This window comes from Coregonus clupeaformis, chromosome 36 (assembly GCF_020615455.1).
Source record: "Coregonus clupeaformis isolate EN_2021a chromosome 36, ASM2061545v1, whole genome shotgun sequence".
Lineage (NCBI taxonomy): Eukaryota > Metazoa > Chordata > Actinopteri > Salmoniformes > Salmonidae > Coregonus > Coregonus clupeaformis.
The window spans coordinates 9,275,501-9,303,212 of record NC_059227.1 but is presented as its reverse complement, the minus strand read 5'-3'; the positions used below and the strand labels follow the sequence as shown (position 1 = coordinate 9,303,212).

The following is a 27,712-nucleotide window of genomic DNA, read 5'->3' as shown; positions in this document are numbered from 1 at the left end:
AAGTCATGTCCAGGCACACTGGGTCTCCGCTGCCTCTCTGGCCTCACGTGGGTCCTCTCCCCTAGGGTTGAGAGAGCTGAGCAGTGAGGAGGGGTGGGGGGTTCTGGATGTGGTGGGGCTTGGCTGGGGGCTGTGTCGGGGGGTCTGTTACAAGGCAGTCTCCTGCACTGTGTGAGCCAGTCGGCAGGAAGGCTGAGGGGTGGCCCTCTCCTCGTTTTCCTCCTTCTCTTCTTCCTCCTCCTCCTCTTCCTCCTTCTTCTTCTCCTCCTCCTTCTTCTTCTTCTTCTCCTCCTCCTCCTTCTTCTTCTTCTCCTCCTCCTCCTCCTCCTCGTCCTTCTCCTCTTTGTATTGGGCCACGCCGTTGCTTTCCTGAGCCATCTGGTACGGCTGCGTGTCGATAGCTTTGGGCTGCACAACATTCCCACACACATACAAAAAAAAACATATGGTAATTAAAGTAAAGACCGTTACAATTATTTTGAAAACAGAGTGTGGCTAACAAAAACTATTAGAAGAATTCACTAGATAGATCCGAGGGCTACCTTGTGTGGCAGTGGAGTGGCACAGCAGAGCTTCTCCCTGTAGCGTTCAGGTAGGAAGAAGAGCAGGTTCCCCAGGACAGGGTACACCGTCCCTGGGGTCAGGTCTTTCTCCTTCATAGGGCCAGTCAACAGGCTGACTATCAGTCCCACTATCACCACAGTGGTAGAGTTATGAGCACTGTACCACAAATAGGACAGATTGTACAGGGCCTGCACACCCGTAGGCCTGGAGAGAGGAAAACACAGATACTTGGTCAGATTCATATAATCATTCTTATGCAGTCATCCTTAAAATGGTTACAATATTTGGTGGGATAGAATGGGATACAAATCAAGCGCTTTATGTTTGATAGTGCTGTACTGGTTCAAATGCCATCATTTTAACGAGGAGAAGAAAAAAAAAGAATGTACTTTGGTTTAGCGGTGATTGAGGTAGTCAGTGTTGTCATGACAGCAGTAGTCATGTTGCCGAGGAGGGGCATAGTGGTGGCGTTGATGATGGGGAGCAGAGGTGTGGGCACGGCCATACGAGACACGAAATTACCAATGCCAATCCAGAACGCCATAGCCAGGCCTGCCACCAACCCTACTATTGCACCCTGTGGACAGAGAGAGACAGGAACAGTTAGATCAAAATCAGACAGATCTCTCCAATTCACTACAGATATGATGAAAACGTTCAGCATCTTCCCATATATTTTATTGTGCAGTAAAAAAAAAAAACCCAGATGTCCTCTAATTTAATATCCCTCAATGCTAGCCAACTTGACCCCTGTCTTAACACGGCAGCATTTTGACTTACAGTGGAGTTAGCCCAGGGGAAGAACATGCCAAGACAGAAGAGGCCGAGGAGAGGACCACCCACCATCCCAAAGATACTGAATGCTGCCTGGAGGAGAGAGAGGGAGTGAGAGAGTGAATGAATGAATAATAGGTTTATAATCCTTTCATAACTCCTATGAAGCCACTGAATGAGTGCAGCGTTGCTAAATGTAATTCAGTGGGGTAGAGGAGTACCCATTAATTAAAGCAAAAGACAGCAGGGGAAATGTGTAAGTCCCTCACCTGCAGCACTGAGCCCATGCGAGAGGCGATGTAGGCCATGGCAAGACACACCAGACCGTAGGCCAATGCTGGGAAAACAGAGAGGAAGAGAAACACTGGTCAGGACCATAGCAGTACAGTCCTGATTAAGTGTACTCCACAAGTTTTAAAAAAACACTCAGCAGTATTTGGATGGTGAAGTCAAAACTGGTTTGTGGGCTCTATACTCCAGCAACGTTACTTAACGAAAAGCTCAATAAAATCATCATTACTGTCATCACAACCATCACTCATGACGACTGCTGCCACTGTTCATACACACTGCCACTGTGTGGCCACTCAGGGAACAGCAGCTCACCCAGGCCCTTTGAGAGCAGCGTGGCTTTGGCCTCCGTCATGGCCGGGCAGTAAGGCTTGATCAGGTCCTCCATGGTTACCGTCGCTAGGGAGTTAAACGCTGATGAGATGGTACTGCAATGCAAGAGAGAGGGAAGCTGAGTGAGTAATGTCCTGGGGCTAAATTGCGTGGTGTAGTGTATTCATAACAGTATCATAAGTGGTGTACTACAACACTATGACATTAATGTAGCATAGAAACATGTCTGACTACTACTACAGACCGAACATATGAGAGCCAGTAGCAGTGGTAGTTAAGTAAAGTACCTGAGAGCTCCGCTGAACAGGCAGGCTACAAACAGCCCTGGGAGGCCTGGCAGGTCCTTGAACACATCCATCACAAAGTACAGCACCATCTGCAAACAGGAAGAAACTGCCACTTAGACTGGATCAAAAGTACCAAAATGAAGCCTCACAAATTACAGTTATGGAAGAACTAAACCAAACAATGGCCTCAACTCAAACATCAAGCCTTTGATTGGCTATGATCTGAAGAGAGACATTCACATAGCCAGTCACATCAGGATGCTAGTGCAGTGAGGTAGGGCTGAGCGGTATACCGTATTTTACTATATACCGGTATTGATGCACGGACCGGTTTGGGTTTTCACTTTACCTTCTATAACGGTATTTGAATGTTTGGTTTGTTAAATGTGTTACGCCATGTGTAACGTCCATTTGTAGTTTACTTCGCTACCTGAGTCATGTCTCGCCGCTCTCTCCATGCCGCTTTCCACAGACCTAGCCCCGCCCCCTGTCACTTAAGGAGCACATTTGTTAACTTGTTCCTCAACGAGACACTTGCATTCAGTCTGTATGGTCAATGCAGCACATGCAACAAGGTTCATGACAACGATGCTGTTTTCACTTTGTTTCTTAATACTAGCTTTCTATAATTACACTATCAGTTTGTGTTTCTTGCATCTGCAAACAGCTAGTTTGTCGTTTTATAGCAAGTTGGGCCTAATAACTAGCTAATAAATGTACTGAGTCATTGCAAACGTAACTAGCTATACAGACTGATAATACCAGTGATGGTGTAGACCTAAATCAACATGTTGTTTGTGCAACAGTATATTCTAAATCAAAGAGGAATACGCGAAGCAAGAATTTGTTAGGTACATTAAGTATCTAAGAGAAAACACTCAATGTAGCCAAAGATGATAGGGTCCCTTAGGAAACACTTAATCAAAACTTAGGTTCCTACCCTGTCACAATAACTCCTCCCTGGCATTTTCATTCGTTGTCAAACACTGTATTCAAAGTGCCCACTATTATAGTCTAACTATAGAATTAGAATAATCGTTCTATTTCCATGATTCCAATAGTTTACCCAAGTGTTTTGCTCTAAATCTCAAGTCAAATCGCAATTGCAACATTTGGTAAAAAAATAAGGCATAGATTGTTTGCCCATATCGTGTAGCCCTACGTGGCAGTGTGGAAATGATCTCAAATAAGTGCAGGAAATGCCGAAATATACACCAAATAGGGCTATCTTATGTATACCCCCCTACCTTGTCACAACACAACTGATTGGCTCGAACGCATTGAGGAAAGAAATTCCACAAATTAACTTTTAAGGCACACCTGTTAATTGAAATGCATTCCAGGTGACTACCTCATGAAGCTGGTTGAGAGCATGCCAAGAGTGTGCAAAGCTGTCATCAAGGCAAAGGGTGGCTATTTGAAGAATCTCAAATATAAAATATATTTTGATTTGTTTAACACTTTTATGGTTACTATATTTTGTTTAACACTTTTTTGGGTTGCTACATGATTCCATATGTGTTATTTCATAGTTTTGATGTCTTCATTATTATTCTACAATGTAGAAAATAGTAAAAAAATAAAGAAAAACCCTTGAATGAGTAGGTGTTCTAAAACATTTGACCGGTAGTGTATGAGGGCCCACTAAGTGTGTTGTTGTGGAGGTAGCTAGTCCTAATGTTGTTGTAGCGGTAGCTAGTCCTAAGGTTGTTGTGGAGGTAGCTAGTCCTAAGGTTGTTGTGGAGGTAGCTAGTCCTAAGGTTGTTGTGGAGGTAGCTAGTCCTAAGGTTGTTGTGGAGGTAGCTAGTCCTAAGGTTGTTGTGGAGGTAGCTAGTCCTAAGGTTGTTGTGGAGGTAGTAGTCCTACTTGCCTGGTCGTTGGTTTTGACGTAGCCCTTATCAAGCGGGCTGTCCTCACCGTAGCGAGCAAACATCACCAGGCCCATCAGACAACCCAGACACAACACCACCTGCTGGCAGGGAAACACCACGTAGCACGACCTGGAGACACACACCACAACATATATTAACATTACCATTATGTGCCTGAGCAATTGTAAATGTTTTACATGATCTCTCATTTGAATCCAATTCAACCAGGTGTTAATGTTAATGCTTACATGACGGCCTCCCTCTCAGTGCGGGAGCTGAGGTACCTCTGAACCTGGGCCTGGTTGACCCCGTACAGCGCCAGCATGAGGAACACCCCGCCCACCCCCAGCGTCCAGAACGTGTGCCTCTCCGTCGGGTCAGGGTTCAGACTGCACAGAGCACAGGTCAAAGGAGAGGAGGGTTACAACACTATACCTACACACAGAGCCATAGACCAGTATCAATATCCTCCATAACTGGTCCAGGGACAGTTTTAAGTATCTTTAGGTGAACTGGAGAACACTCACTCCAGGCTAGCAATGCGGCTGCCGTTCATTGCCTTCCGCCACACCTCTCCCATGCCCCCTGCCTGGTGGGCCCCCACTATGATGACCGCCAGCTGGCCAGCAAACATCACAATGGTCTGGAACACATCTGTCCAGATGACTGCCTTTAGCCCTCCCTGACCGACACAAGAGATATATATGGCTGGGTTCACAGTATGTATCATAATTGCCTTCAGAGTTGTAGGGAGATGGATGACTGAATTGAAAACTCACTGATGAAGAGAGAGACACACTCACCAGTGTTGTGTACAAGGTGCACACCAGTCCCATGGCCAGCACTGCCCCCCAGAGGTCAAATCCAGTCACTGCAGGTGGACAGTATTAACAGCACACATTTTACATTTACATTTTAGTCATTTAGCAGACGCTCTTATCCAGAGCGACTTACAGTTAGTGAGTGCATACATTTTTCATACTTTTTTTCCATACTGGCCCCCCGTGGGAATCAAACCCACAACCCTGGCGTTGCAAGCGCCATGCTCTACCAACTGAGCTACACCGCACACATCACCAACAGAGATCACATTGACAGCACATCGGTCATTGATCGTCTATAAAGCCCGAACAGGTACTAAAGCCCTCACCGAATGTAATCAGTACAACTATTATTCTACCACTTTATAAAGTATGACGTAGTAAATACATGTGGCAGATCCCTTTACCTGCATTGAGTGCGAGTGCTGGGGCATAGAGGACCACTCCCATATAGATCACCTGCGGAGACAAACAATGGTCAAAATTCGAGGGAAGCAAACAGAGGTAACATAGGGGGTTGATTAAAATACACATACATTACACATAAGCATACACACAGACATAACTACAGCAGTGTAAAGGACACACACCATCTGAAAGATAAAGGTCACGGTCCCCATAATGCGCACCGTCTTATTGAAGCGCAGCTCCAAATACTACAGAGTAAGAAAATACAGAAAAGGTGGGGGAGAGAGAGAGAGAGAGCGAGGGGAAGAAGGAAAGAGATGTTAAAGCCTATCACAGGTCATAAAGCATGAGTAATCTGTGAATGTGTCTATTCTGAGGACATTACAAGTGAAGATTTGGGGCACATTCTGTTGTTGTTAGCGACACTCATCTGCTAAACAATGATGCGCAATGGAGAGACGTACTCTGGTTCACCCTTAGCTATTGTTTCAATATGAAAAAGCATGGCGGGATCTCAACAGACAACATGCTGAGAACGTTGTTTTTGCATTCAACTAGCCTTCCTTACCAGGGTTCTAGCAAGACAGATGCACAGAGATACACAGGTGCACAAACTTCTCCTCATCATTCACAGACACTGTTCTCTCTCTAGGTAAGGTAAGGGCTTAGAGCTCACCTCATAAGCGCTGGTGAGGCGGAGCCTGTAGAAGACAGGTATGAAGACGTGGGCGGGGATAAGCAGACCCAGGAAGTAGGAGACTCCCAGGAACCAGTACTGCGTTCCATAGGTGTAGATCTCCGAGGGCGCTCCCAGGATGGCCACGGCCGACTGGAAGGTGGCGAGCAGTGACAGCGACACGGGCAGGCAGCTCATAGAACGGTCGGCCAATAGGAACTCCTGCGTGGTGCGCTGGCGCCCGCCGGACAGGGCGTAGAACAGGCCGATGCACGTGGACGCCACCAGAAGCATGGCGAAGATCACATAGTCCGGCGTGGTGAAGTGCATCTGGACTACGTCCCCCATGATGCTGCTGGGTGAGGGGCTGGGAATGGAGGTGGGGTTGGGAGGGGGGTAGCCGTAGGTGGCGCAGCCCGGGTGGATCAGGACGGTGTTCTCTTAGGACTCTGAGGTGGATGGATAAAATGCTATAGTGAGGGAAAGAGGGGAGAGGAAGAGAGTAGTTATCATCATCATCACTGGCTATCTTAGTTTCTCTTCAAGCATGAGGAGCTAGATACATGCAAGGAACACAATAGGTGCTTTGACGGAAACATCTTTCACCACTATAACCAAATTACTTAAAATATAATTCACACCTAATAATTTTCTACTTGGTTATTCTACCATTTGAGCATTGAGAGGTCTCAGTAAGTGTTATGCTAAAAGTTAATTAAACATTGAAACCACAACGTAACTCCACTCTACAGTAGGCATGTCTGCCATGTCAACAAAGCTTTAGTCTGTCGGTCCTGATAAAAGTGCTAATCAAATGGGCATTAGTTCTCAAGGCTCCCACACACTGCTGGATGGTGGTCTATTGACACATACCACAGTGAGTGTGAGCCAGGGCAGACTGACCTAGCCTCACGTCTAAACATCACAACAGACAGATAGTTAGTGGTTCATCAGAAGCCCCAGACACATGATGATAAATTCACCTCAACACAGCTGGCAGTGAATTTACCAGGCGTGTCTGAGGTCTTCACAGCCTGTCTCACACCCTCAGCGAGCAGACAGGCACTAAAGTGGGGCACGCCTACAGTATGCAGTTTGCGTCACCTCACTGATGCAAGGACACCATCCTATTGTGACACCGGTGACCCTTGCATTGAGCAGGGCTGGGAGAATACTAATTGCATAAGAAATAAGAGGCCTTGAAGAGAGAATGAGGGAGAGAGACAGACAGAGACACAGAGAGAGAGAATTGATAAGTGTAAAGCAGGTCTTACCGTGTCTGTGGTTGGGCTAGCTGGTGAATGGTGGTCTGAGGAACCTGGGACTTAAATAGTCAAGCAGTGGGAGTGTCTTCCTCATATGCACCCATCTTAAACCACCGTGGAAGGCAAAGTGAAGACCTGCAAAAATACAAAACGTTTTTTAAATAACACATTACAAATAAATCTTGTTTTAAAAGTATAAGTGCACATCATAAAACCAAACATCCTACACTTCATAATTTGTACTACCACTAAGAAAACTATCATTTACAGTCTCTAATTACTGGCAATATTTGTACTATCAACTGTCAAAACACATCTGGACTCCCCACTGCACTCTTCATCACTTTATTTCACTCCTCTACCATTTAAGACATGCAATACTATCCATCTCTCTTTCACAATGTGCCCTTTGACAACACACCAACTTCAGCTGATCTGAACGGTCCTGTCATGCCTGGGTAACTGGCAGCTTCCTGCAGAGCAGCTTTGTGAGACGCTGTGCTCTATTTTGATTAGTCCTCAGAGCCAGCGGTCATGAGTTTACGCAAATGTGTGTGAGGCTATGAGAGAGTGAGCTAGTGCACGTGAGGGGTCATGAAGGTGCAATGGCATGCACAACTTTAGACCTTACGTTGTGCAATTATATAAACAAATAACTTAATTCCAGGGGGTGCAGAAGTTTAAAGCTCTGGCTGTGTTAGCAAGTAACTACCCGACTTCAACTCATTCACTCCAGGTTACACTTCAAAGTAGGACGATACAGTATGACTGACAAATAATCCTCTCATGTTTCCAACACTATGATCAGTGTATGCCGTTCCAAGGTTCAGGGTTAGTTACACACAGGCCTACTACATGTTTATGGCTTGGGTATATGACACGTGTGTATGAGTAGCCAAGTGTCTTGCAACAACTTCACTGTCAATGATACAATGACAGGTGAGGAGTAAACTGGAAGCATAAATCCAAATATAATGGGATCATTTGGTAGACCATTGACTGCTGCATTCTTCAGCTTTGGTTTCAACTATAACCAATATAAAAATCGAATAAACATACCAGTTAATCTATATAAACCATACAATAGATTAGATTACACAATTCCATTTAACAAACCATACAACTATGCACAAGGACTACTTTTAACAATTTACACTGAACATTTACTGGAAGAACTGTGCAGATGCAAAGTTTGGGAACAGAATTACTGTAAAATCTCCCTCAGTTTTTTTATGTGACCTCCGTTTTCCAAAAACTCTTAAATATCTACTCCAAATTAAAATTCAAAGATGTAGAAAGAATGGGGTGTCAGCTATGACATGACACCTTGACTTTGAAAACATCTATTTGGGTTATTGAACTACAGTAGGTGAAGAGAATTTAGACCGGGTGACAAGGGATTACATCATCGGTCCTGGATCTGTACTATACAGAAATGCATAATTATGGATATGAATATCATTCTCTTCATAGCGTTAGAGCCTGAATAGGTACACAAAAAAGGTACAATTATGCAATATCCTCCTTTGCATATTTGGTCACATTTGGGCATTATTCACACTGGCTATTATTTTAATTAGCTCCGCCCCCAAACAAGACCAAGTTTGGTTGGTCCAGACCGGTCCAAATCTGAACCAATCATAGACACCTATGTTTCGCGAGTTTGGACATCAAAGTATAGCGCAGTACAGTTCAGTACATAATACTGTACTCTAGTATGCTATACCGTACTAAACTCTTCTACTCTATTTTACAGTACAGCACAGGACTATACTGAACTTTTATTTTACTGTACTCTACTGTACTGGATCAAATCTGAACCAATCATCCACGTCTATGTTTGGGCCAAATCAAGGCCGGTCAGGACCGGACCAAAAATCTGTCTGTGGACGTTGAAATTAAAGCAAGTCTGTACTGTACCAAAAAACGACATCTGTGGATGTTGAAATCACAGCCAGGGCGGACTGACCAAATGTCAACGTCCATGGATGTCTGGTGTGTGTCGGTAGGTGCTCAGTGGGTAAGGATGCTGGTCACAGTCAGAGATGTATAGAGGCCTCTAGTGCCCAAAAGCCTGTTTTAGCATCGGCAGCGCCATTAAGGTCTTTCACCATTTTTAAGTAGTCAACTGGGTGGGACTTCCTATGGGTTAAGGACGGGTCACATAATTCCATCCAGGTCATCAGGAGAGATCAGCCATTCCATAACTGCAGGTGGCAAGCAGTAAATCTCCAATCTTGGCTTAATAATACCTGTTCAAACACTCCAGGTGGCAGTATTCACCCTTTCAGTTTGTGTACCAACTCAGAAGTAGTAGAAAAATAAAATGGACTACTTCAAAATGGAGATGGCCTCAACGGCGCTGACTGTGCACTTACAGATATCATAATGGGACAGATACAACGTTGCGATCTCTATACATCTCTATGGTCACAGTAAATGGAAAGAGGGGGCTCATGGGTAGGTGTCAGTAAGAGAGAGGAGGCAGAGAGAGAGAGGGAGGGGTTGTCTATGCTGTTTTCACACTTGCTTTGACCACCAGATGACAGAATGAGAAAGAAAACAGTTGAGATTAACATTATGCAGTATGCCAGTGGGAGAACTGTAGCAGGTGACCCCAACTGTGGTTTGTAACTACTATGAATTCCCATTGTAGCAAATTACATTTCAGTAATTGCAGTAATTCGAGTTAATCCCTTAATTCATAAACCAAATAGATATCAGTAAAAACAAACTAATTGGTAGGTCTACTTTCTCTGTGAACGTTCATTATCCTCCCTCATGAGGAAGAGAAATTTGATCAGGCTGTAGATTGTGGCCTGTGGAATGTTGTCCCACACCTCTTCAATGGCTGTACGAAGTTGCTGGATACATTGGCAGGAACTGGAACACACTGTCGTACACGTCGATCCAGAGCATTCCAAAACATGCTAAATGGTTGACATGTCTGGTGAGTATGCAGGCCATGACAGAACTGGGACATTTTCAGCTTCCAGGAATTGTGTACAGATCCTTGCGATATGGGGCCGTGCATTATCATGCTGAAACATGAGGTGATGGTGGCGGATGAATGGCACGACAATGGGCCTCAGGATCTCGTCACGGTATCTCTGTGCATTCAAATTGCCATCGATAAAATGCAATTGTGTTCGTTGTCCGTAGCTTATGCCTGCCCATACCATAACCCCACTGCCACCATGGGGCACTCTGTTCACAACGTTGACGTCAGCAAACCGCTCGCCCACACGATGCAATTGGACGTACTGCCAAATTCTCTAAAACGACGTTTGAGGCGGCTTATGGTAGAGAAATGAACATTACATTCTCTGGCAACAGCTCTGGTGTACATTCCTGCAGTCAGCATGTCAATTGCACGCTCCCTCAAAACGTGAGACATCTGTGGCGTTGTGTGACAAAACTGCACATTTTAGAGTGACCTTTAATTGTCACCAGCACAAGGTGCACCTGTGTAATGATCATGCTGTTTAATCAGCTTCTTGATATGCCACACCTGTCAGGTGGATGATTACCTTGGCAAAGGAAAAATGCTCACTAACAGGGATGTAAAAAAATGTGGGACCAACACTTTAAATGTTAGGTTTATATTTTTGTTCAGTGTAGTTGGGTGTAGGGACATTAAGAAAAACCAGGCTTGCTATACAGAGATACTGTATAATTCTGAACGGGAAAGGTTACTAGCATTTCCAAAAGTGTTGAGGGGGAGGTTTTCTATCTGCTAAAGGATAAACACAGGGTTATTAATGTTGTGTCTTAATCCCATTTAAACAGCCTGGTGTTTCTTCCTGATACAGAGTCCTTCAGGTGTGCACTTAAACATTTTCCCTTTCTGTAAGGTTAAAGAGTGCAAAATGTCTACCATAGCTTGACAATTTCTGACAAGCTAAATGCTTAGGGCTTAAAGAGCCCACTGCACTGCAGTGAAATACTTCACTTGTGAACATCTACCATACCTGTCCATTTCAACAAGTAGGCTACAACAGGGGAAAAAGCTGAGTCATCCGAGTCCATAAAGATAATGATTTGAGTAAGAAGCCAGGTCTACCAGGACTGCAATCTCTCAAAACAGTGGTTTGTTGAAACATTGCCCGTCCAGAGCACATCAGAGGCTTAGTGGTCCTGTTGAATGATCTCTGCCAGTCACAGGGCCTGTGATGATCAAACGGTGGAAGCCTGCCATGACAGGCTGTATGATTCTCCTGAGCCTGTGTGATTAAACCCAAGGGTGTCTGACCCATCATCACCTCTTATGAGTCATCACCTGAGGTACAGACTACTAGTGAGAGCAGCCCATGCCACAGCATCACCTCCAGTGGCGACCCGTCATTCAGGGCAGAGCCCCACCTGCTTTGAGCCCCACATTTTTATCCCAAAAATATGTGCCTGTTTTTCATGTTATTTTGGCATTAGTACAGGTAACATATCAGTTTGCAAACAACGTTAAAAATTGAGTTGATAAAGCCTCCATACAAACATGCTCTTTTTTACTTTCTTGAGTAAGTCAGCTCCAAAATGCAGGTGTTTCAGCCTAGCTCAGTGCTTTCTGTGGTGGTGGGGCAGCCAGCGGATAATACAGAGCGTAGGGGTTGGTAATGTTCTCTAGTTGCGCTGTGATTGGCTCAGTGTTCTGTCACTCATGGGGACACTATGTCACTGCCAAATCGAAAAGGTAGAGCTCGAAAATTCAAGCCCCTTGGGTGCTGCCCTAGAGTTACATTAGAAGTGCCCATCCAAGTCATTGGCCATACATACAATTATATCAACAGTAGCTTTGATTGGACTGACCATGTCAACATCATACTTTCAAAATCTTAGCTAGCAGTCGTCATCATGACAAATCCTTTTTAATCTGAAGTCATATGAAGAGAAATAATGAAGCGAAATTATAGATAAAACGTATCGGTGCTCATCAGCCATTGGACAAACATTACACAACAAGTCGGAAATCGCAAATTCAACAATGAGTGATTTGGAAGGAATCAGTGGCTTGCAAAGCAATCACTAGCCTGCTATTCAGTGAAGTGGGTGTGTGGTCCCAATTCTGGATTTAAGGGTCTCTTTTCCAAGCTTAACCTCTACAGGATCGATGTCCCGTATACCGGACGGTTGAGCTAACGTGCGCTAATATGATTAGCATGACTGTTGTAAGTAAAAGCAAACTTTCCAGGACAGACATGTCTTTTTTGGGCAGATAGCTTAAATTCTTGTTAATCGAACTGCACTGTACAATTTACAGTAGCTATTACAGTGAAAAAATACCATGCTATTGTTTGAGGAGAGTGCACAACAACAAAAAACGGCAACTGGTTTGATACATTCACCTCTGAAGGTAAATAATGTACTTACATTCAGTAATCTTGCACTGATTTGTCATCCTAAGGGTCCCAGAGATAAAATGTAGCATAGTTTTATTTGATAAAATCCATGTTTATATTCAAAATGTAGGAACTGGGTTCTACAGTTTGAACCCGCTGTCTTTGGCTCCACACCCACCCCGCCATCTAGATGTGTGAAAATTAGTGTATAAGCTAATGATCCATCATGTATGACATTCCTGGGAGTGTGTAAAATTACATTTTGTATCACCATATCATTTTTTAAATGTTCTCTATAGTTATGTACTTGAAAATGTATCAATTGACCAATTCGGCACATTTGGGCAGACTTCATACAAAATAGTCCAGTATTGCAATGCTTCACTGGATCAATCTGAAACTTTGCACACACACTGCTAAATTGCGCCTAAACTGCAATATTATATTGTGGCCTTTCTCTTGCATTTCAAAGATGGAACAAAAAGAATACTAGAAAACACATGTTTTTTTGTTTGTTTTATCTTTTACCAGATCTAAATGTGTTATATTCTCCTACATTAATTTCACATTTCCACAAACTTCAAAGTGTTTCCTTTCAAATGGTATCAAGAATATGCATATCCTTGATTCAGGGCCTGAGCTACAGGCAGTTAGATTTGGGTATGTCATTTTAGGCGAAAATTCAAAAGAAGGGTCCGATCCTTAAGAGGTTTAAATGATAAACATTCAACATTGGCCATGCTGTCAATCCAGTATGATTTCTGCCACACTCAAAACAACTGTTACAGTGGGGGGGAAAAGTATTTAGTCAGCCACCAATTGTGCAAGTTCTCCCACTTAAAAAGATGAGAGGCCTGTAATTTACATCATAGGTACACGTCAACTATGACAGACAAATTGAGCATTTTTTTTCCAGAAAATCACATTGTAGGATTTTTTATGAATTTATTTGCAAATTATGGTGGAAAATAAGTATTTGGTCACCTACAAACAAGCAAGATTTCTGGCTCTCACAGACCTGTAACTTCTTCTTTAAGAGGCTCCTCTGTCCTCCACTCGTTACCTGTATTAATGGCACCTGTTTGAACTTGTTATCAGTATAAAAGACACCTGTCCACAACCTCAAACAGTCACACTCCAAACTCCACTATGGCCAAGACTAAAGTGCTGTCAAAGGACACCAGAAACAAAATTGTAGACCTGCACCAGGCTGGGAAGACTGAATCTGCAATAGGTAAGCAGCTTGGTTTGAAGAAAAACAACTGTGGTAATTATTAGGAAATGGAAGACATACAAGACCACTGATAATCTCCCTCGATCTGGGGCTCCACGCAAGATCTTACCCCATGGGGTCAAAATGATCACAAGAACGGTGAGCAAAAATCCCAGAACCACACGGGGGGACCTAGTGAATGACCTGCAGAGAGCTGGGACCAAAGTAACAAAGCCTACCATCAGTAACACACTACGCCGCCAGGGACTCAAATCCTGCAGTGCCAGACGTGTCCCCCTGCTTAAGCCAGTACATGTCCAGGCCCGTCTGAAGTTTGCTAGGAGTGCATTTGGATGATCCAGAAGAGGATTGGGAGAATGTCATATGGTCAGATGAAACCAAAATAGAACTTTTTGGTAAAAACTCAACTCGTCGTGTTTGGAGGACAAAGAATGCTGAGTTGCATCCAAAGAACACCATACCTACTGTGAAGCATGGGGGTGGAAACATCATGCTTTGGGGCTGTTTTTCTGCAAAGGGACCAGGACGACTGATCCGTGTAAAGGAAAGAATGAATGGGGCCATGTATCGTGAGATTGAGTGAAAACCTCCTTCCATCAGCAAGGGCATTGAAGATGAAACGTGGCTGGGTCTTTCAGCATGACAATGATCCCAAACACACCGCCCGGGCAACGAAGGAGTGGCTTCGTAAGAAGCATTTCAAGGTCCTGGAGTGGCCTAGCCAGATCTCAACCCCATAGAAAATCTTTGGAGGGAGTTGAAAGTCCGTGTTGCCCAGCGACAGCCCCAAAACATCATTGCTCTAGAGGAGATCTGCATGGAGGAATGGGCCAAAATACCAGCAACAGTGTGTGAAAACCTTGTGAAGACTTACAGAAAACGTTTGACCTGTGTCATTGCCAACAAAGGGTATATAACAAAGTATTGAGAAACTTTTGTTATTGACCAAATACTTATTTTCCACCATAATTTGCAAATAAATTCATAAAAAATCCTACAAATGTGATTTTCTGGATTTTTTTTCTCATTTTGTCTGTCATAGTTGACATGTACCTATGATGAAAATTACAGGCCTCTCATCTTTTTAAGTGGGAGAACTTGCACAATTGGTGGCTGACTAAATACTTTTTTTCCCCCCACTGTAACTCGGAAATCTGACTTCAGTGAGTTGAAGACAACTGGGAACTTGGGGGGAAAAAATGAGCTCTGATTGGGAAAATATGTTTTGAACGGTCATCCAACTCGGAATTGCAAGTCGGGAACTCTGGCCTCTTTCTAGAGCTATGACCTGAAGATCACTGACGTCATCATGATTCGACCTTGTTTTTTTCCCCGGGTCCCAGTTGTCTTGAAAGCGCTATAAATCCAGAGAATGCCAGAGGCTTTGATGACAAAGTTTGATGACAAAATTTGCAGACGAAGGACCGCCGCACCACCTTCCTGTTCAAGTGAGCACAGCACAACAAGGAGAGTCCAAAAATGGATTGTATGCTGCTGCATAAATGATGTTATATGCCAGAGAGATATGTATACTGTAGCTAAGAAAGTAATACTAAGTGTATGTTGTGTAGTAAGCTGTTAGTAGCCCATGTGCCTCATCCTCTTAATTTCGCCTACTGTTCTGACTTGGTGGTGCACATGTAGCCTATAACCTGTTTTAGAGAAATGTATCATTGAATATTGTAAAAGCTTTCATTGTCTGCTTATATGCCCCCCTTATTTATCCTATGGTTCTGACTTGGTGTACAGGGAGAATACTGTAAGAACGGCCCATGTTCTGAATTCTGTCACTGTACATTTCAAAAGTGCTGAACAAATAGTTATATTGACTACGTCCGTCCTAGCTCACTCATTAATGTCTTAACCGAAATGACGGATTGCCTCTTAAGCCATAGTTTGTACATCTCAATTGTCAGTAGAAACCACATTTGTTTAAGCAAGTCAGCCATATCAGCTATGTTTTTTTTTTAAAGGCAGTAAATGGAGGTTGAATGAACTGTTTCGCTGCCAGACAAGGCTCCGCTGACAGCCAGGTGTAGCAGTGGTAAGGTGTTGGGACAGCTTTATTTAGGCCCTAACAGTTTGTGGGCACCGTTTCTCACCGTTATAGTGCAATTCATGTATTTTTTCGTGTTTTGTTGTGTAGTGGCTTTGCTGGCATGCATCCCCCAAAAAAAGTTGTTTGCCCCACCAAGATTGACATGCTAAAATCGCCACTGATCACCTCTACAGCAAAACCAAACACACGCATTGGGCACCAGCAGTTAGGAAAATGGTGGTAAATAATCTGTGACTAGTCCAGAATCAACAAAAAGGCTAGGTACAGTAATTGGTCAACGCAAACAGGTCTAGGGTCTATTGAAAATCAACCTACACACTTGCAATCATGTTTGATATTGTTATAATTAAAAACATCCTACAGCTGCTGAAACAGCAGTGGGGTCTTAAATGGGGCTTCACTGGCCCTGTGACAAATCAAATCAACGTTTATTGGTCACTGTTACATTCCCCAAAAATATTGTTGCTCAACAGAAATAGGGAACTAACAAATAAGCCACAGACAACCAGAACGAAACAGGTGGTGTTTTAGGATGGGTTCTCAAAGACAATCATGGAGTGTCCACTGAAAGTTGACTAGCAACAACAATCTGGGTCCTAAAAGACACTGACTATAAATTCCCACTACATTTGCTGCAGAAAAGGCAAACCAAACTAAAAACCCACACACCAACTTATAATATGGAGCTAAAAGCAAGTGTAGCAAACCAAAGAGGAGAACACAAGATAAAAAAGGCTTGTTTGTAAATCACTCAGAGCTAAATCGCAGTCAAGCACATCCAACATCTCTCATGCCAACTGGACCAGCCATGCTTAAATATCACCTGTGCCAGCACAGGAGAAACTAAAGACAGGTGCAACATATCCTGACCAATGAGGATGACTCCAATCAGGGCAAGCCACACCCAAACAGAACCAACCTCGAAATCTAGCAAAGCTTACAACACCTTCCCCCTTAAGACAACAAATATATCCCATATTTTTGTTGGACAAGTTTGCCAACAACCACCAGAAAACAACTCCCATTTCACAACATGATCAACTTAAATGAGTCGCCTTCTCCAATATAAACATGGTGTTAACTGGCAGTCTCGCATACAAGACAGCCACTAACTAATTTATATATAAAGGATTTATATACACAGTACCAGTCAAAAGTTTGGACCCACCTACTCATTCAAGGGTTTCTTTATTTTGACTATTTTCTACATTGTAGAATAATAGTGAAGACATCAGAACTATGAAATAACACATATGGAATCCTGTAGTAACCAACAAAGTGTTAAACAAATCAACATTTTATATTTGAGATTCTTCAAATAGCCACCCTTTGCCTTGATGACAGCTTTGCACACTCTTGGCATTCTCTCAACCAGCTTCACCTGGAAGGCTTTTCCAAAAGTCTTGAAACATATGCTGCTTTTCCTTCACTCTGCGGCCCGACTCATCCCAAACCATCTCAATTGGGTTGAGGTCGGGGGATTGTGGAGGCCAGGTCATCTGATGCAGCACTCCATCACTCTCCTTCTTGGTAAAATAGCCCTTACACAGCCTGGAGTTGTGTTGGGTCATTGTCCTGTTGAAAAACAAATTATAGTCCCACTAAGCCCAAACCAGATGGCGTATCGCTGCAGAATGCTGTGGTAGCCATGATGGTTAAGTGTGCCTTGAATTCTAAATAAATCACAGACAGTGTCACCAGCAAAGCACCCCCACACCATAACACCTCCTCCTCCATGCTTTACGGTGGGAAATACACATGCGGAGATCATCTGTTCACCCACACTGCGTCTCACAAAAACACGGCGGAGGTTGGAACCAAACATCTCAAATTTGGACTCCAGGCCAAAAGGACTAATTTCCACCGGTCTAATGTCCATTGCTCGTGTTTCTTGGCCCAAGCAAGTCTCTTCTTCTTATTGGTGTCCTTTAGTAGTGGTTTCTTTCAGCAATTCGACCATAACTGTAAGTCGCTCTGGATAAGAGCGTCTGCTAAGTGACTAAAATGTAAAATGAAGGCCTGATTCACACAGTCCCCTCTGAACAGTTGATGTTGAGATGTGTCTGTTACTTGAACTCTGTGAAGCATTTATTTGGGCTGCAATTTCTGAGGCTGGTAACTCTAATGAACTTATCCTCTGCAGCAGAGGTAACTCTGGGTCTTCCATTCCTGTGGCGGTCCTCATGATAGCCAGTTTCATCATAGCGCTTGATGGTTTTTGCGACTGCACTTGAAGAAACTTTAAAAGTTCTTGAAATGTCCCGTATTGACTGACCTTCATGTCTTAAAGTAATGATGAACTGTCGTTTCTCTTTGCTTATTTGAGTTGTTCTTGCCATAATATGGTAATGGTCTTTTACCAAAGAGGGTTATCTTCTGTATATCCCCCCCACCTTGTCACAACACAACTGATTGGCTCAAACGCATTAAGAAGGAAAGAAATTCCACAAATTAACTTTTAAGAAGGCAACCTGTTAATTTAAATGCATTCCAGGTGACTACCTCATGAAGCTGGTTGAGAGAATGCCAAGAGTGTGCAAAGCTGTCATCAAGGCAAAGGGTGGCTATTTGAAGAACCTCAAATTTAAAATATATTTTGATTTGTTTAACACTTTTTGGTTACTACATGATTCCATGTGTGTTATTTCATAGTTTTGATGTCTTCACTATTATTCTACAAGGAAGAAAATAGTAGAACTAAAAGAATAACTCTTGAATGTGTAGGTGTTCTAAAACTTTTGACCGGTAGTGTATAGGATGGACAGTATGTGAAGAGAAAATGTGTGTATAGCAGTAGTTATATAGGATGAGCCATGACTAGAATACAGTAGGCAAGCACAGAGGAACAAATAAAACACTGTACCCACTGCCCAGTGTCGCTACAGATTAATCAGAACTACAGCAGAGACAGAGGTATTTATGGAAAGAGGGAAAGCTACTTTAAAAAATGCCAGTCTTGATGTATGATTAGGGGCAATTGGAAACGTGTTGCCAACAACGTTGTTGCCTTCTTCCAATATATCACAACTCAGTTGTACCGCAATAAAGGTATTGTAGATAGGCCAAATGTAATCACTACTATTATCTGGGCACTACATCGGTCATTTATGGAGTGTTCTTGAACGCATGCGGTGCAAGAACAGACCATATAGAGCAGAAACCTAAGTGACCTTTCAGGGATAGTCTTGTGGTAATATGATATAGTATAAATATACTATAGTCTTTCCTACAAGGAACTCCCATTAGCTGTCTGTCAATTATTAGGGTCCTCTGGCTCTCTGCTAGGCTCCCTCTGCTACAACCCTTTGGGATCACTTAAATCAAATTTCATGGATGGAAACTTGACACCAGCCATGCAGTGTAGACACGCCACGGAGGGGGGAACTATTAAATTCACTAGTGGGAGGAAGCCCTGGAGGAGTTATTCCTATCTGAGATACTGTACGCCTATCTTAATTAGCCTGCCCTTTACAACAACAAAAAAATGGTTTCCTAATGCAGCAACCTTTTTCTGCACCAGTAGGGTGTGATGAACTTAGGCCTACATCTTAATTGCCTTCTATGTGACGTCTTAAGAATCTGACGATGGTGAAAAACCATTTAGCTACATTTTTACATTTTAGTCATTTAGCAGACACTCTTATCCAGAGCGACTTACAGGAGCAATTAGGGTTAAGTGCTTTGCTCAAGGGCACATTGATAGATGTTTCACCTAGTTGGCTCGGGGATTAGAACCAGCGACCTTTCGGTTACTGGCACAACGCTCTTAACCACTAAGCTACCTGCCACCCAGTAGTACTAATGACTATTCCGACTATCCCCAATCCAAAGCCCTAGTTTTAGGATGCGTCAAGAGAGGGCATGGGAAGGAAGGACATCTAAGCAGACATCAGTGCTGCCCGCTTTCACACGCTAAAGACCAGGATGGAAATCCACTGTTGCCTGGCAACTGGGCGGAACATTGGACATGATCTTGGGAAACGCAGCCTGCCCTGCTTTGACGTAACCCACTTCAGTGTAATTTGTGTAAAATAGAAATCCATTTTACGTTCAACATGGGCAAGGGGAGTAGAACAGAATAATGACAATGGGAAGGGACACAGCTGCAACCGACAGAGACCCTGCAGTATCAGACCTGTTTAGTGCTAGTAGACGCCATAGGAAAGATTAGAAGATAGGCCTATACAATTAACAATTTAGACATACGTTCAACCATTTTTATTTTCAGGAGAACAAATAATGTTTTGGGGTCAGGTCACGTAATCTCCAACAGAGACTTCTGTTCAGCTGTGTGGACAAAACAGTCTCAAATTGTAAGAATATCTTACACCGCCACAGAGTCTTCAAGGTAGCATCTCAAAACTTACCTTGATGCATGCTCCTCACCTAGTCATGGCATCCAGCAGTAAACCCGTTCAACCCATCATGTGCACCAGACAGTTCTAGGCCCTGTGTATCACAACAACCCAAAAGGGCAAGAATCTGAGTAATCATTAAACCCTCCCTGAATAAGATGAACAAGTGAGTCCCATGAATCCTGCTCTGACAAAGTACAGCGTGTGTGTGAGGAGGGGTTATGGTAAGACTAGGAGGGGTATACAAATATAAATATTCTGAATCACAGTGTATGAGATATAATAGCTGTGAGCTTGTACAGCACAAAGCCTGAAGTCTTGAGTACCAAGGATCAAATTGAAGGTTACTGGCTTTCCAAAGGAGTTGAGGGAGAGGGTTTTTATCTGCTGAAGGAGTTGAGTGATAAGGTGGCCATGAGCCATGATACTTTCATTACACAACCACATGGAGAAAGCTGACAAATCAATAAAGATACTGGAAGAATGAGATAGATACGCTAGTCAATAATCATCTACACATTTCTTCTGGTCAATGGCTAGAAAGAATGTGGCCTCTGAAATGGTTGGGTACCCATTGATCGGGTACCCATTCAAATTGAATGTCTATGATGGCACGTGCTGTTGTTTGACAGGTGAATCTCCAAACATGGAATCAGTCTAGAGATATGGAACCTTGTAACCTGACCATAAGAGCTTGATACATAAAACACTACAGAAATGCAAAAGGTTGCAAATAATCAAAATATACTGAACAAAAATATAAAATGCAACATGTAAAGTGTTGGTCCCATGTTTCATGAGCTGAAATAAAAGAGCCCAGAACAAAAAGTTTCTTTCATTTTTGTGCACAAATATGTTTACATCCCTGTTAGCAAGCATTTCTCATTTGCCAAGATAATCCATCCACCTGACAGGTATGGCATATCAAGAAGCTGATTAACAGCATGATCATTACACAGGTGCTCCTTGTGCTGGGGACAATAAAAGGTCACTATGGTCGTGTGTACACAACACTTACATGCGACTTCTGCTATCAGAATATGAAGCTCGCATTGAAAAGACGGGTCTAGACGCACAAAAGTCGCTTTGTGGTCTGATTGTGTTCAGATCTGTCTGACCACTTCAGGTGGTGGTCAGGGATGCATTGTGTGCAGATTTCTCCTCAGTCTGGAAGCAATCAGGCTACTGAAAGCACATACAGTGGGCGACTTCATCAGCACTCCTCCCACAAGTCTCCAGCAAACTTGTGTTTTGGGACCGAGAGCCACCTTTTCATTATAATGTTGGAAATATGTTCCTAGCATGTAGGGAACATGTTTGCTGGCCTCAAATGCTAGCCAGCTAGTTCATTTAGAATGCAAGAATATTTTGGCCTAGAGTTATGCTAACTCATTTGCAATCCCTTTAGCGTTGCTTGCTATGCTAGCTTGCTGGCTAGCTACAGAGGTTAGCTGGCTACTTAGCTACAGTAGTTAGCTACTGCCATCAGCTGTTGTGTTATCATATTTTGCCTATTCTATCGTTTGTAGAATGCATACTGGCATTTGAATATAGCGCGGAAACTGACACAATGTGGAAATGGTGGACACATTTAAATGTAGACACATGACGTGTTCGAAATTCCATTCTCAGAACTCCGTTATCAGAATACAAAAGCTGCATGAACTGTCAAGTCTAGACACAGCCTAAAATGTGCAGTTTGTCCACCAGAGCTGTTGCCAGAGAATATAATGTTAATTTCTCTACCATAAACCACCTCATCATTTTAGAGAATTTGGCAGTATGTCCAACAGGCCTCACAACCGCAGACCACATGTAACCACGCCAGCCCAGGACCTCCACATCCGGCTTCTTCACCTGCGGGATTGTCTGAGACCAGCCACCCGGACAGCTGAACCAATTATAGACGTTTATGTTTGGTTCAGATTTGGACCAGCCTTGATTCGGCCCAAACATAGACATCTATAAATGACATATTTTAAACTTTCATTCAGAATCTAAATTGAACCTAACTTCAACGTCTGGAAAATACGTATTTTAGACGTATTTTCAACGTCTCTTTGCTTACTGGGACTATTCTAGTTTTAGGGGGGCGGCATTTTTCGGCTTGCAGAACCGCAAGGATCGGCCCTGGACACCAAATACTGACTGGTTTTCAAGTTAAATGCTAGCAACCGAGAAGCTGGGTTCAACATTTGCAACAATTAATGTTTCGATAAATGATAGACATCACCATCATCTGCAAATGTTACATAGCACTCGCTGGCTAAATGTGTTACATTAGCTTTCTAACTAACAAACAAGCTGTATATCAATCAATAAAAATAAATATCGATGACAGCAAAATACCTTTTGCCTCGCTAGAATGCTAACAAACTATATAATTAATGAGCTTACGTCCGCGTGGTCCTCCTTCCACAGAAGCGAATGTTCAGCTCGTCGTACTGCGCTTCATAAGCAAAGCTACCGCGTGAGGTTACTTTGAACCAATGGTAATGTACTAATTCAAGACCGTGTCATGATCACGATGGCTTGTTAAACGTCAAATCCACATACATCGGCTTGTACTTTGCTGATTTGTAAGGAGTAAATAAACATCTCACCATGATCAGAAGCGTGCGTCTCTTTTCATTCGGCTAGCTATGGAGGAGACCGAGGTCATATACCAGCGATACGAACCGCCCATTTTCCTTGACAGCTTGCTTGTTTCACACACTACTAACATGCGGCAACTACTGCTAATAATAGTCTTCCATCACAAATAATGTTCATCAGCTTGAATAATAGCAGAGAAGGCTTATTTGGAGGTCCACAAATGTTTACCAGTTACCACCAATTTCATATTTACCTTAAAAATCATTGATCATACAGGACACACATGAATTCACCAAATATATATATTTATTTTACTCCAGCATCATGACGGTATATCACGCCAGACAGAAGTTGTGGATGGATAGGGCTTCATGTCATCTTCAGTGTGTCATTATGCCCAATGTGTTATGCAATCTTCATTTCTCAAAGGTACAGCAGTGATTGATTTCCCCGCCCACTTTGATATGCAAATATCGGACCAGACCACCCTGATATGATGCAGACCATCTGTATTGATGTGTACCCCACCCCCTTTTACTGTTTGCCAAGATAATCCATCCACCTGACAGGTGTGGCATATCAAGAAGCTGATTAAACAGCATGATCATTACATATGTGCACATTGTGCTGGGGACAATAAAAGGCCACTCTAAAATGTGCAGTTTTGTCGCACAACACAATGCCACAGATGTGTCATGTTTTGAAGGAGCGTGCAATTGGCATGCTGACTGAAGGAATGTCCACCAGAGCGGTTGCCAGATAATTGAATGTTAATTTTTCTACCATAAGCTGCCTCCAATGTCATTTTAGAGAATTTGGCAGTATGTCCCACCGACCACATGTAATCACGCCAGCCCAGGACCTCCACATCCAGCTTATTCACCTGCAGGATTGTCTGAGACCAGTCACCCGGACAGCTAATGAAACTGAGGAGTATTTCTGTCTGTAATAAAGGCCTTTTGTGGGGAAAAACTAATTCCGATTGGCTGAGCCTGGCACCACAGTGGGTGGGCCTATGCCCTACCAGGCCCACTCATGGCTGTGCCCCTGCCCAGGCATGTGAAATAATTAATTTCAATTCCTTATATGAACTGTAACTCAGTAAAATTGTTGCGTTTATATATTTTTTCAGTGTAAATGTTGCTGCCACAAATAGCTTGTGTCGTGTCCCTCCATTGCAGCTTCCCAGGTCTCTCCCCCCTCCACTGGGCTGGATGAGTCACTTCTAGCTAAATTGATTGTGACATTGCGCAGCCAGTGGCAGAAAAAACATTATATACACTAATGCAGCTGCTACCCACCCCCTCAACTACTACACTTGGTGCTAAGTCATTGGACAGGCAATGGCCAATCACATCAGGCCTAACCATGTACACTTTCTCAGTCATAACATCTGGATCACCTTCTGAACTCTGGGACTGACTCCTTTGATCCTGCAGACTGGCCTCCAGAGAATATTTGCTACAATTGATAAATTGCTAGAATTGTTAGACATTTCAAATCATGTGGCAACATTTGCTGCACTCCAAAGTAATTGTTGTTTCAGTTTATTGATAAATAAACAAAGTATTGTAATCTCACATACATAGTAAGCATAATGACATCCCTCTGAAAACCAGAGGGGAAAAGTAGTGATGCTGTTAGCATCTCCATAGAATGGCCTTATTGCAACTGCAGAGGTGGCAACATACTGAGAATACAAATGTTTCAACAAAGGGAGGGTCAATAACTGCCGTCTAATCACAACATAGTCCAGAGGGGCACTGTCTGTCCAGGTGTTCAATTCTGATCAGGTCCAGTATAAATTCTGAGATGAAGATGAATTAAATCCTTATGAATCTGTAAGGTATCTCTTTTCTCATGCCAGACTGGCTAATTCAGAGTATTGACATGAAAATAAATGAATTAAAGAACCACCAATGAGTAGGCTATGACAAACAAAAAAGGTTCATCATTGGCTCCAAGAAAAGTCTGACATGAAAGTGTCTTGTGTAGCCTCAGTTGAGCTGCCTGATTATCGAGTTAATGTCCGTCCCTCTAGGTCCTGGGTTGCCTATGTCCTTCAGAAGACCTGCCTTGTCCCTGGCAGCATGACGAGCCACAGACAGCTTGAACGGCCATATGAAGTTGCTGACCACCCGGAAGTTCTTCCCCACAGAGTAGATCTCATGGATCAAGTCCTCCAGACAGATGATCCCATACTTGCCTGAGAGGAGAGGGTATGATGTAAACATTGTAATGTACCTGTATCTCAATTAAAATCACTGTGGTAAATTATCTGCATGACAACTTTTCTACATGACTAATTTGACATGCACATACAAAATGTACCAAGACTTGTAACTCCACACGCTGATGAACAAATACATATTATTAATTGTGATCCTTACCCATATGCTGCTCAATGAGTGTGTTGTCTGTGAGAGCAACCCTTCGCTTGTTAATCTTGGCCTGTCCTCTTTTCAAGATCAGTTCACGAACTGACTTCAAGTTGGGAAACCTGTTTAATTTGAATCATTTGCCATAGTTATTACAATACATTGTCCAACTAGTTGATTATATACATCAGGGTGGATTAATCTCAATACATGAAGTAGATTTTCTGTTCAGTCCCTAGGTCCCCAAAGTCTGACCCCCATTCTCACTTACCCCCATGCCACATAAGGCCCAACCATTTTCAACATGCCCATAGAAGTCTTGTTAACTTTGACAAAGGCACCGCTGAAGATCTTTCTCAGGCGTAACATCTGGATCACCTTCTGAACTCTGGGACTGACTCCTTTGATCCTGCACAGAGAGACAGATATAAACGTTACCTCGATATTCATCCAGACCACTAAAGATGAGCTGATGGAATACTGTAATTCCAGATGATTGTGACTGCATAGCCACTTACGCTCCATTGTGAGTATAGAATAGTCAGGCAAGATTTGCACAGCTTTATTTGCGCCACTTATACAATCACATCATGTAACTACAGATTTCAGCCACTCACTCTCTGATGCGGACAGCGAAGGCCAGTCTGTTCTTTGCAGGGGGCATGGCTGGAGCTGGTCTGTGATCTGCTCTCCTGATACGGGTCTCATCGCGATGCTTTCTATGGCTCTCCTTCAGGAAGTCCTCCAAGCGCTTGAACTTCAAGGGTTTCCCTTTAGATACCTGAATGAACACATTTACACTTGTTGATGGCCTACAACTTTATAAAAATCAAAACAATCATAGGTAAATGATTAAAAGGCCACCATGGTAAAACATTGGCCCCGCATAGTTGGTTACCTTTCTCTTCTCTAGAAGTGCACGTTTGGCCTCAGTGGCTTTGATGGCTTGGTAGGCCTTCCTCTTCTTCAGAAGGTTCTCAGGAACCAACTTTATCACCCTCTTCACTCTAAACACAAGACATCTCATCAACACTCATATCATACAAAGAATACAATGGTGCGATAAGGCCAAAGCACACCGAACTATTGACAAGATTATTCCCATATCCATCTGCAACAAAAACCATGACACGGATCTGATTCATGAGTGAAATGAAGTTACCTAGCTTGCAAGTAAACTTGGTTAGTTAGCTAGCCAGCCATGCCCTACCTTTGAAGGCAAACCAAAATAATACAAATTTAGCTATGGCATTCTGGTCACGTTATATAATTATTTGATAGCAGATTATGTTTCGTGTTACTTGTGTCGAAACATTAAAATGTCATTATTTAAGTTGGCTTAGTTATGTCTAATGTAACGTCATACCCATGTGAAACAGAACCAATTATCTAGCTCTCTGTACTGAGCATCTTTCAGACAAATCATACAAATACATGGCTTGACGGAACCCTATTAGTCTAATTATACATTTATGCCATTGACATTTTTTGAAAATTATAAATTTAGCAAAGGATGGACTTAGATCAACATGTAAACAAATACGTACTCAGAAACCTGCTCTGCCATCACGAAGTCCGATGTGTGAGTGAAAAGGTACGCCGGCGCAGTCAAATTACGTCATCAAAGAATCCACAGCCTCCTCCTTCTTCTTCTTCTTCTTCTTCTTTGGGTTTTATGGCGGACTACAACCCAAAAAGGTGTATTGCCGCCGCCAACTGGACGGGTTGAAACCAAAACAAGTAAAAAAAAATATCCATACGTGATAGGGAAACTAACTTAATCCACCCAAATAAAAATAGTACATTGACAAAACAAAACAAACTCCCACTTCTTTCAATTCTCCATATCTCCTTTCTCAGGCTCTAGGGCCTGAGAGGGTGGTACTACTTGTGACAATATTCCATGTAACTCCTTCCCCAATAAATCTTTCAGCTCCAGGAACCGCTCTGCCGCTTCCACAATGATTTCTATCTTCCTGGACCTTCTCTCTACCTTGGCAGTGCCATTTATCACCATAGCTATAAAGGCCACAAAGTCCACCTTCTTAACCTTTAAAATGTCAGGATCCTGCTGGTGAAAGGCAACCCCTGCAGCCTGCAGTGAAGGCCTGTCCACCACCATGGACTCTTCAAGTGCATCATTCAAACCCTCAACCCTTTTAACAGCTGCTGCATATGATATGCTCTGGATAGCCCTGACTTAGGCCACCTCATTCTCTTTCACCCTTGTGGGGCATTTGAAAGACTTGGCTTCATGGTTCCCACCACAATTGCAACATGTCACATTTTCATCACTTTTATAACACATAATAGGATCTTTTCCACTATTTGGACATCTTGGCAAACACATGAAACATGACCAAAAGCTTCACAATGATCAAACTGCATTGGTCTTGGGATAAATGCTCTGACTCTGTAGTTAACATACCCTAACGGCACTTGAGTAGGGAGAGACGCCATATCAAAAA

At 43.0% G+C, this 27,712-nt stretch overlaps 2 protein-coding genes across 5 annotated transcripts; both read right to left on the bottom strand.

The window, feature by feature from the left end:
* Nucleotides 1-143: 143 nt before the first annotated feature.
* On the bottom strand, nucleotides 144-22,964 carry LOC121552279 (sodium-dependent multivitamin transporter). 4 transcript variants are annotated; one of them, XM_041865071.1, is made up of 17 exons: nucleotides 22,875-22,940; nucleotides 20,284-20,365; nucleotides 7,300-7,425; nucleotides 6,026-6,495; nucleotides 5,532-5,597; nucleotides 5,349-5,400; nucleotides 4,924-4,991; nucleotides 4,648-4,802; nucleotides 4,369-4,509; nucleotides 4,120-4,249; nucleotides 2,250-2,338; nucleotides 1,945-2,057; nucleotides 1,608-1,675; nucleotides 1,345-1,431; nucleotides 954-1,141; nucleotides 543-768; nucleotides 144-408 (listed from the first exon to the last, which is right to left on the bottom strand). In XM_041865071.1, the coding sequence occupies exons 4-17, from the start codon at nucleotides 6,371-6,373 to the stop codon at nucleotides 148-150; spliced, it is 1,992 nt and encodes a 663-aa protein (XP_041721005.1). In that variant the 5' UTR covers nucleotides 6,374-6,495; nucleotides 7,300-7,425; nucleotides 20,284-20,365; nucleotides 22,875-22,940; the 3' UTR covers nucleotides 144-147. The 4 variants fall into 4 exon arrangements, with proteins under 4 accessions (XP_041721005.1, XP_041721004.1, XP_041721006.1 ...); XM_041865070.1 differs by lacking the exon at nucleotides 20,284-20,365 and having other exon boundaries at nucleotides 22,875-22,964; XM_041865072.2 differs by lacking the exons at nucleotides 20,284-20,365; nucleotides 22,875-22,940 and adding an exon at nucleotides 22,669-22,861.
* A 1,433-nt stretch (nucleotides 22,965-24,397) lies between these two features.
* LOC121552499 (60S ribosomal protein L7-like 1) lies at nucleotides 24,398-26,896 on the bottom strand. The gene is made up of 6 exons (XM_041865448.1): nucleotides 26,792-26,896; nucleotides 26,143-26,251; nucleotides 25,862-26,025; nucleotides 25,516-25,653; nucleotides 25,257-25,366; nucleotides 24,398-25,072 (listed from the first exon to the last, which is right to left on the bottom strand). Exons 1-6 carry the CDS (start codon nucleotides 26,809-26,811, stop codon nucleotides 24,864-24,866), a joined length of 750 nt encoding a protein of 249 aa, XP_041721382.1. The 5' UTR covers nucleotides 26,812-26,896; the 3' UTR covers nucleotides 24,398-24,863.
* Nucleotides 26,897-27,712: the final 816 nt, after the last annotated feature.

Excerpts from the sequence above, each read along its gene's own strand:
- LOC121552279 (XM_041865070.1), bottom strand. The coding sequence starts at position 6,373 with ATGGGGGACGTAGTCCAGATGCACTTCACCACGCCGGACTATGTGATC. Across the intron at positions 4,250-4,368 it reads ACTGAGAGGGAGGCCGTCAT|GTCGTGCTACGTGGTGTTTC; the intron begins GTAAGCATTAAC and ends GTGTGTCTCCAG. Across the intron at positions 409-542 it reads CCACTCCACTGCCACACAAG|CCCAAAGCTATCGACACGCA; the intron begins GTAGCCCTCGGA and ends AATGTTGTGCAG.
- LOC121552499 (XM_041865448.1), bottom strand. The coding sequence starts at position 26,811 with ATGGCAGAGCAGGTTTCTGA. Across the intron at positions 25,367-25,515 it reads GGGCCTTATGTGGCATGGGG|GTTTCCCAACTTGAAGTCAG; the intron begins GTAAGTGAGAAT and ends CAAATTAAACAG. Across the intron at positions 25,073-25,256 it reads ACTCATTGAGCAGCATATGG|GCAAGTATGGGATCATCTGT; the intron begins GTAAGGATCACA and ends CTCTCCTCTCAG.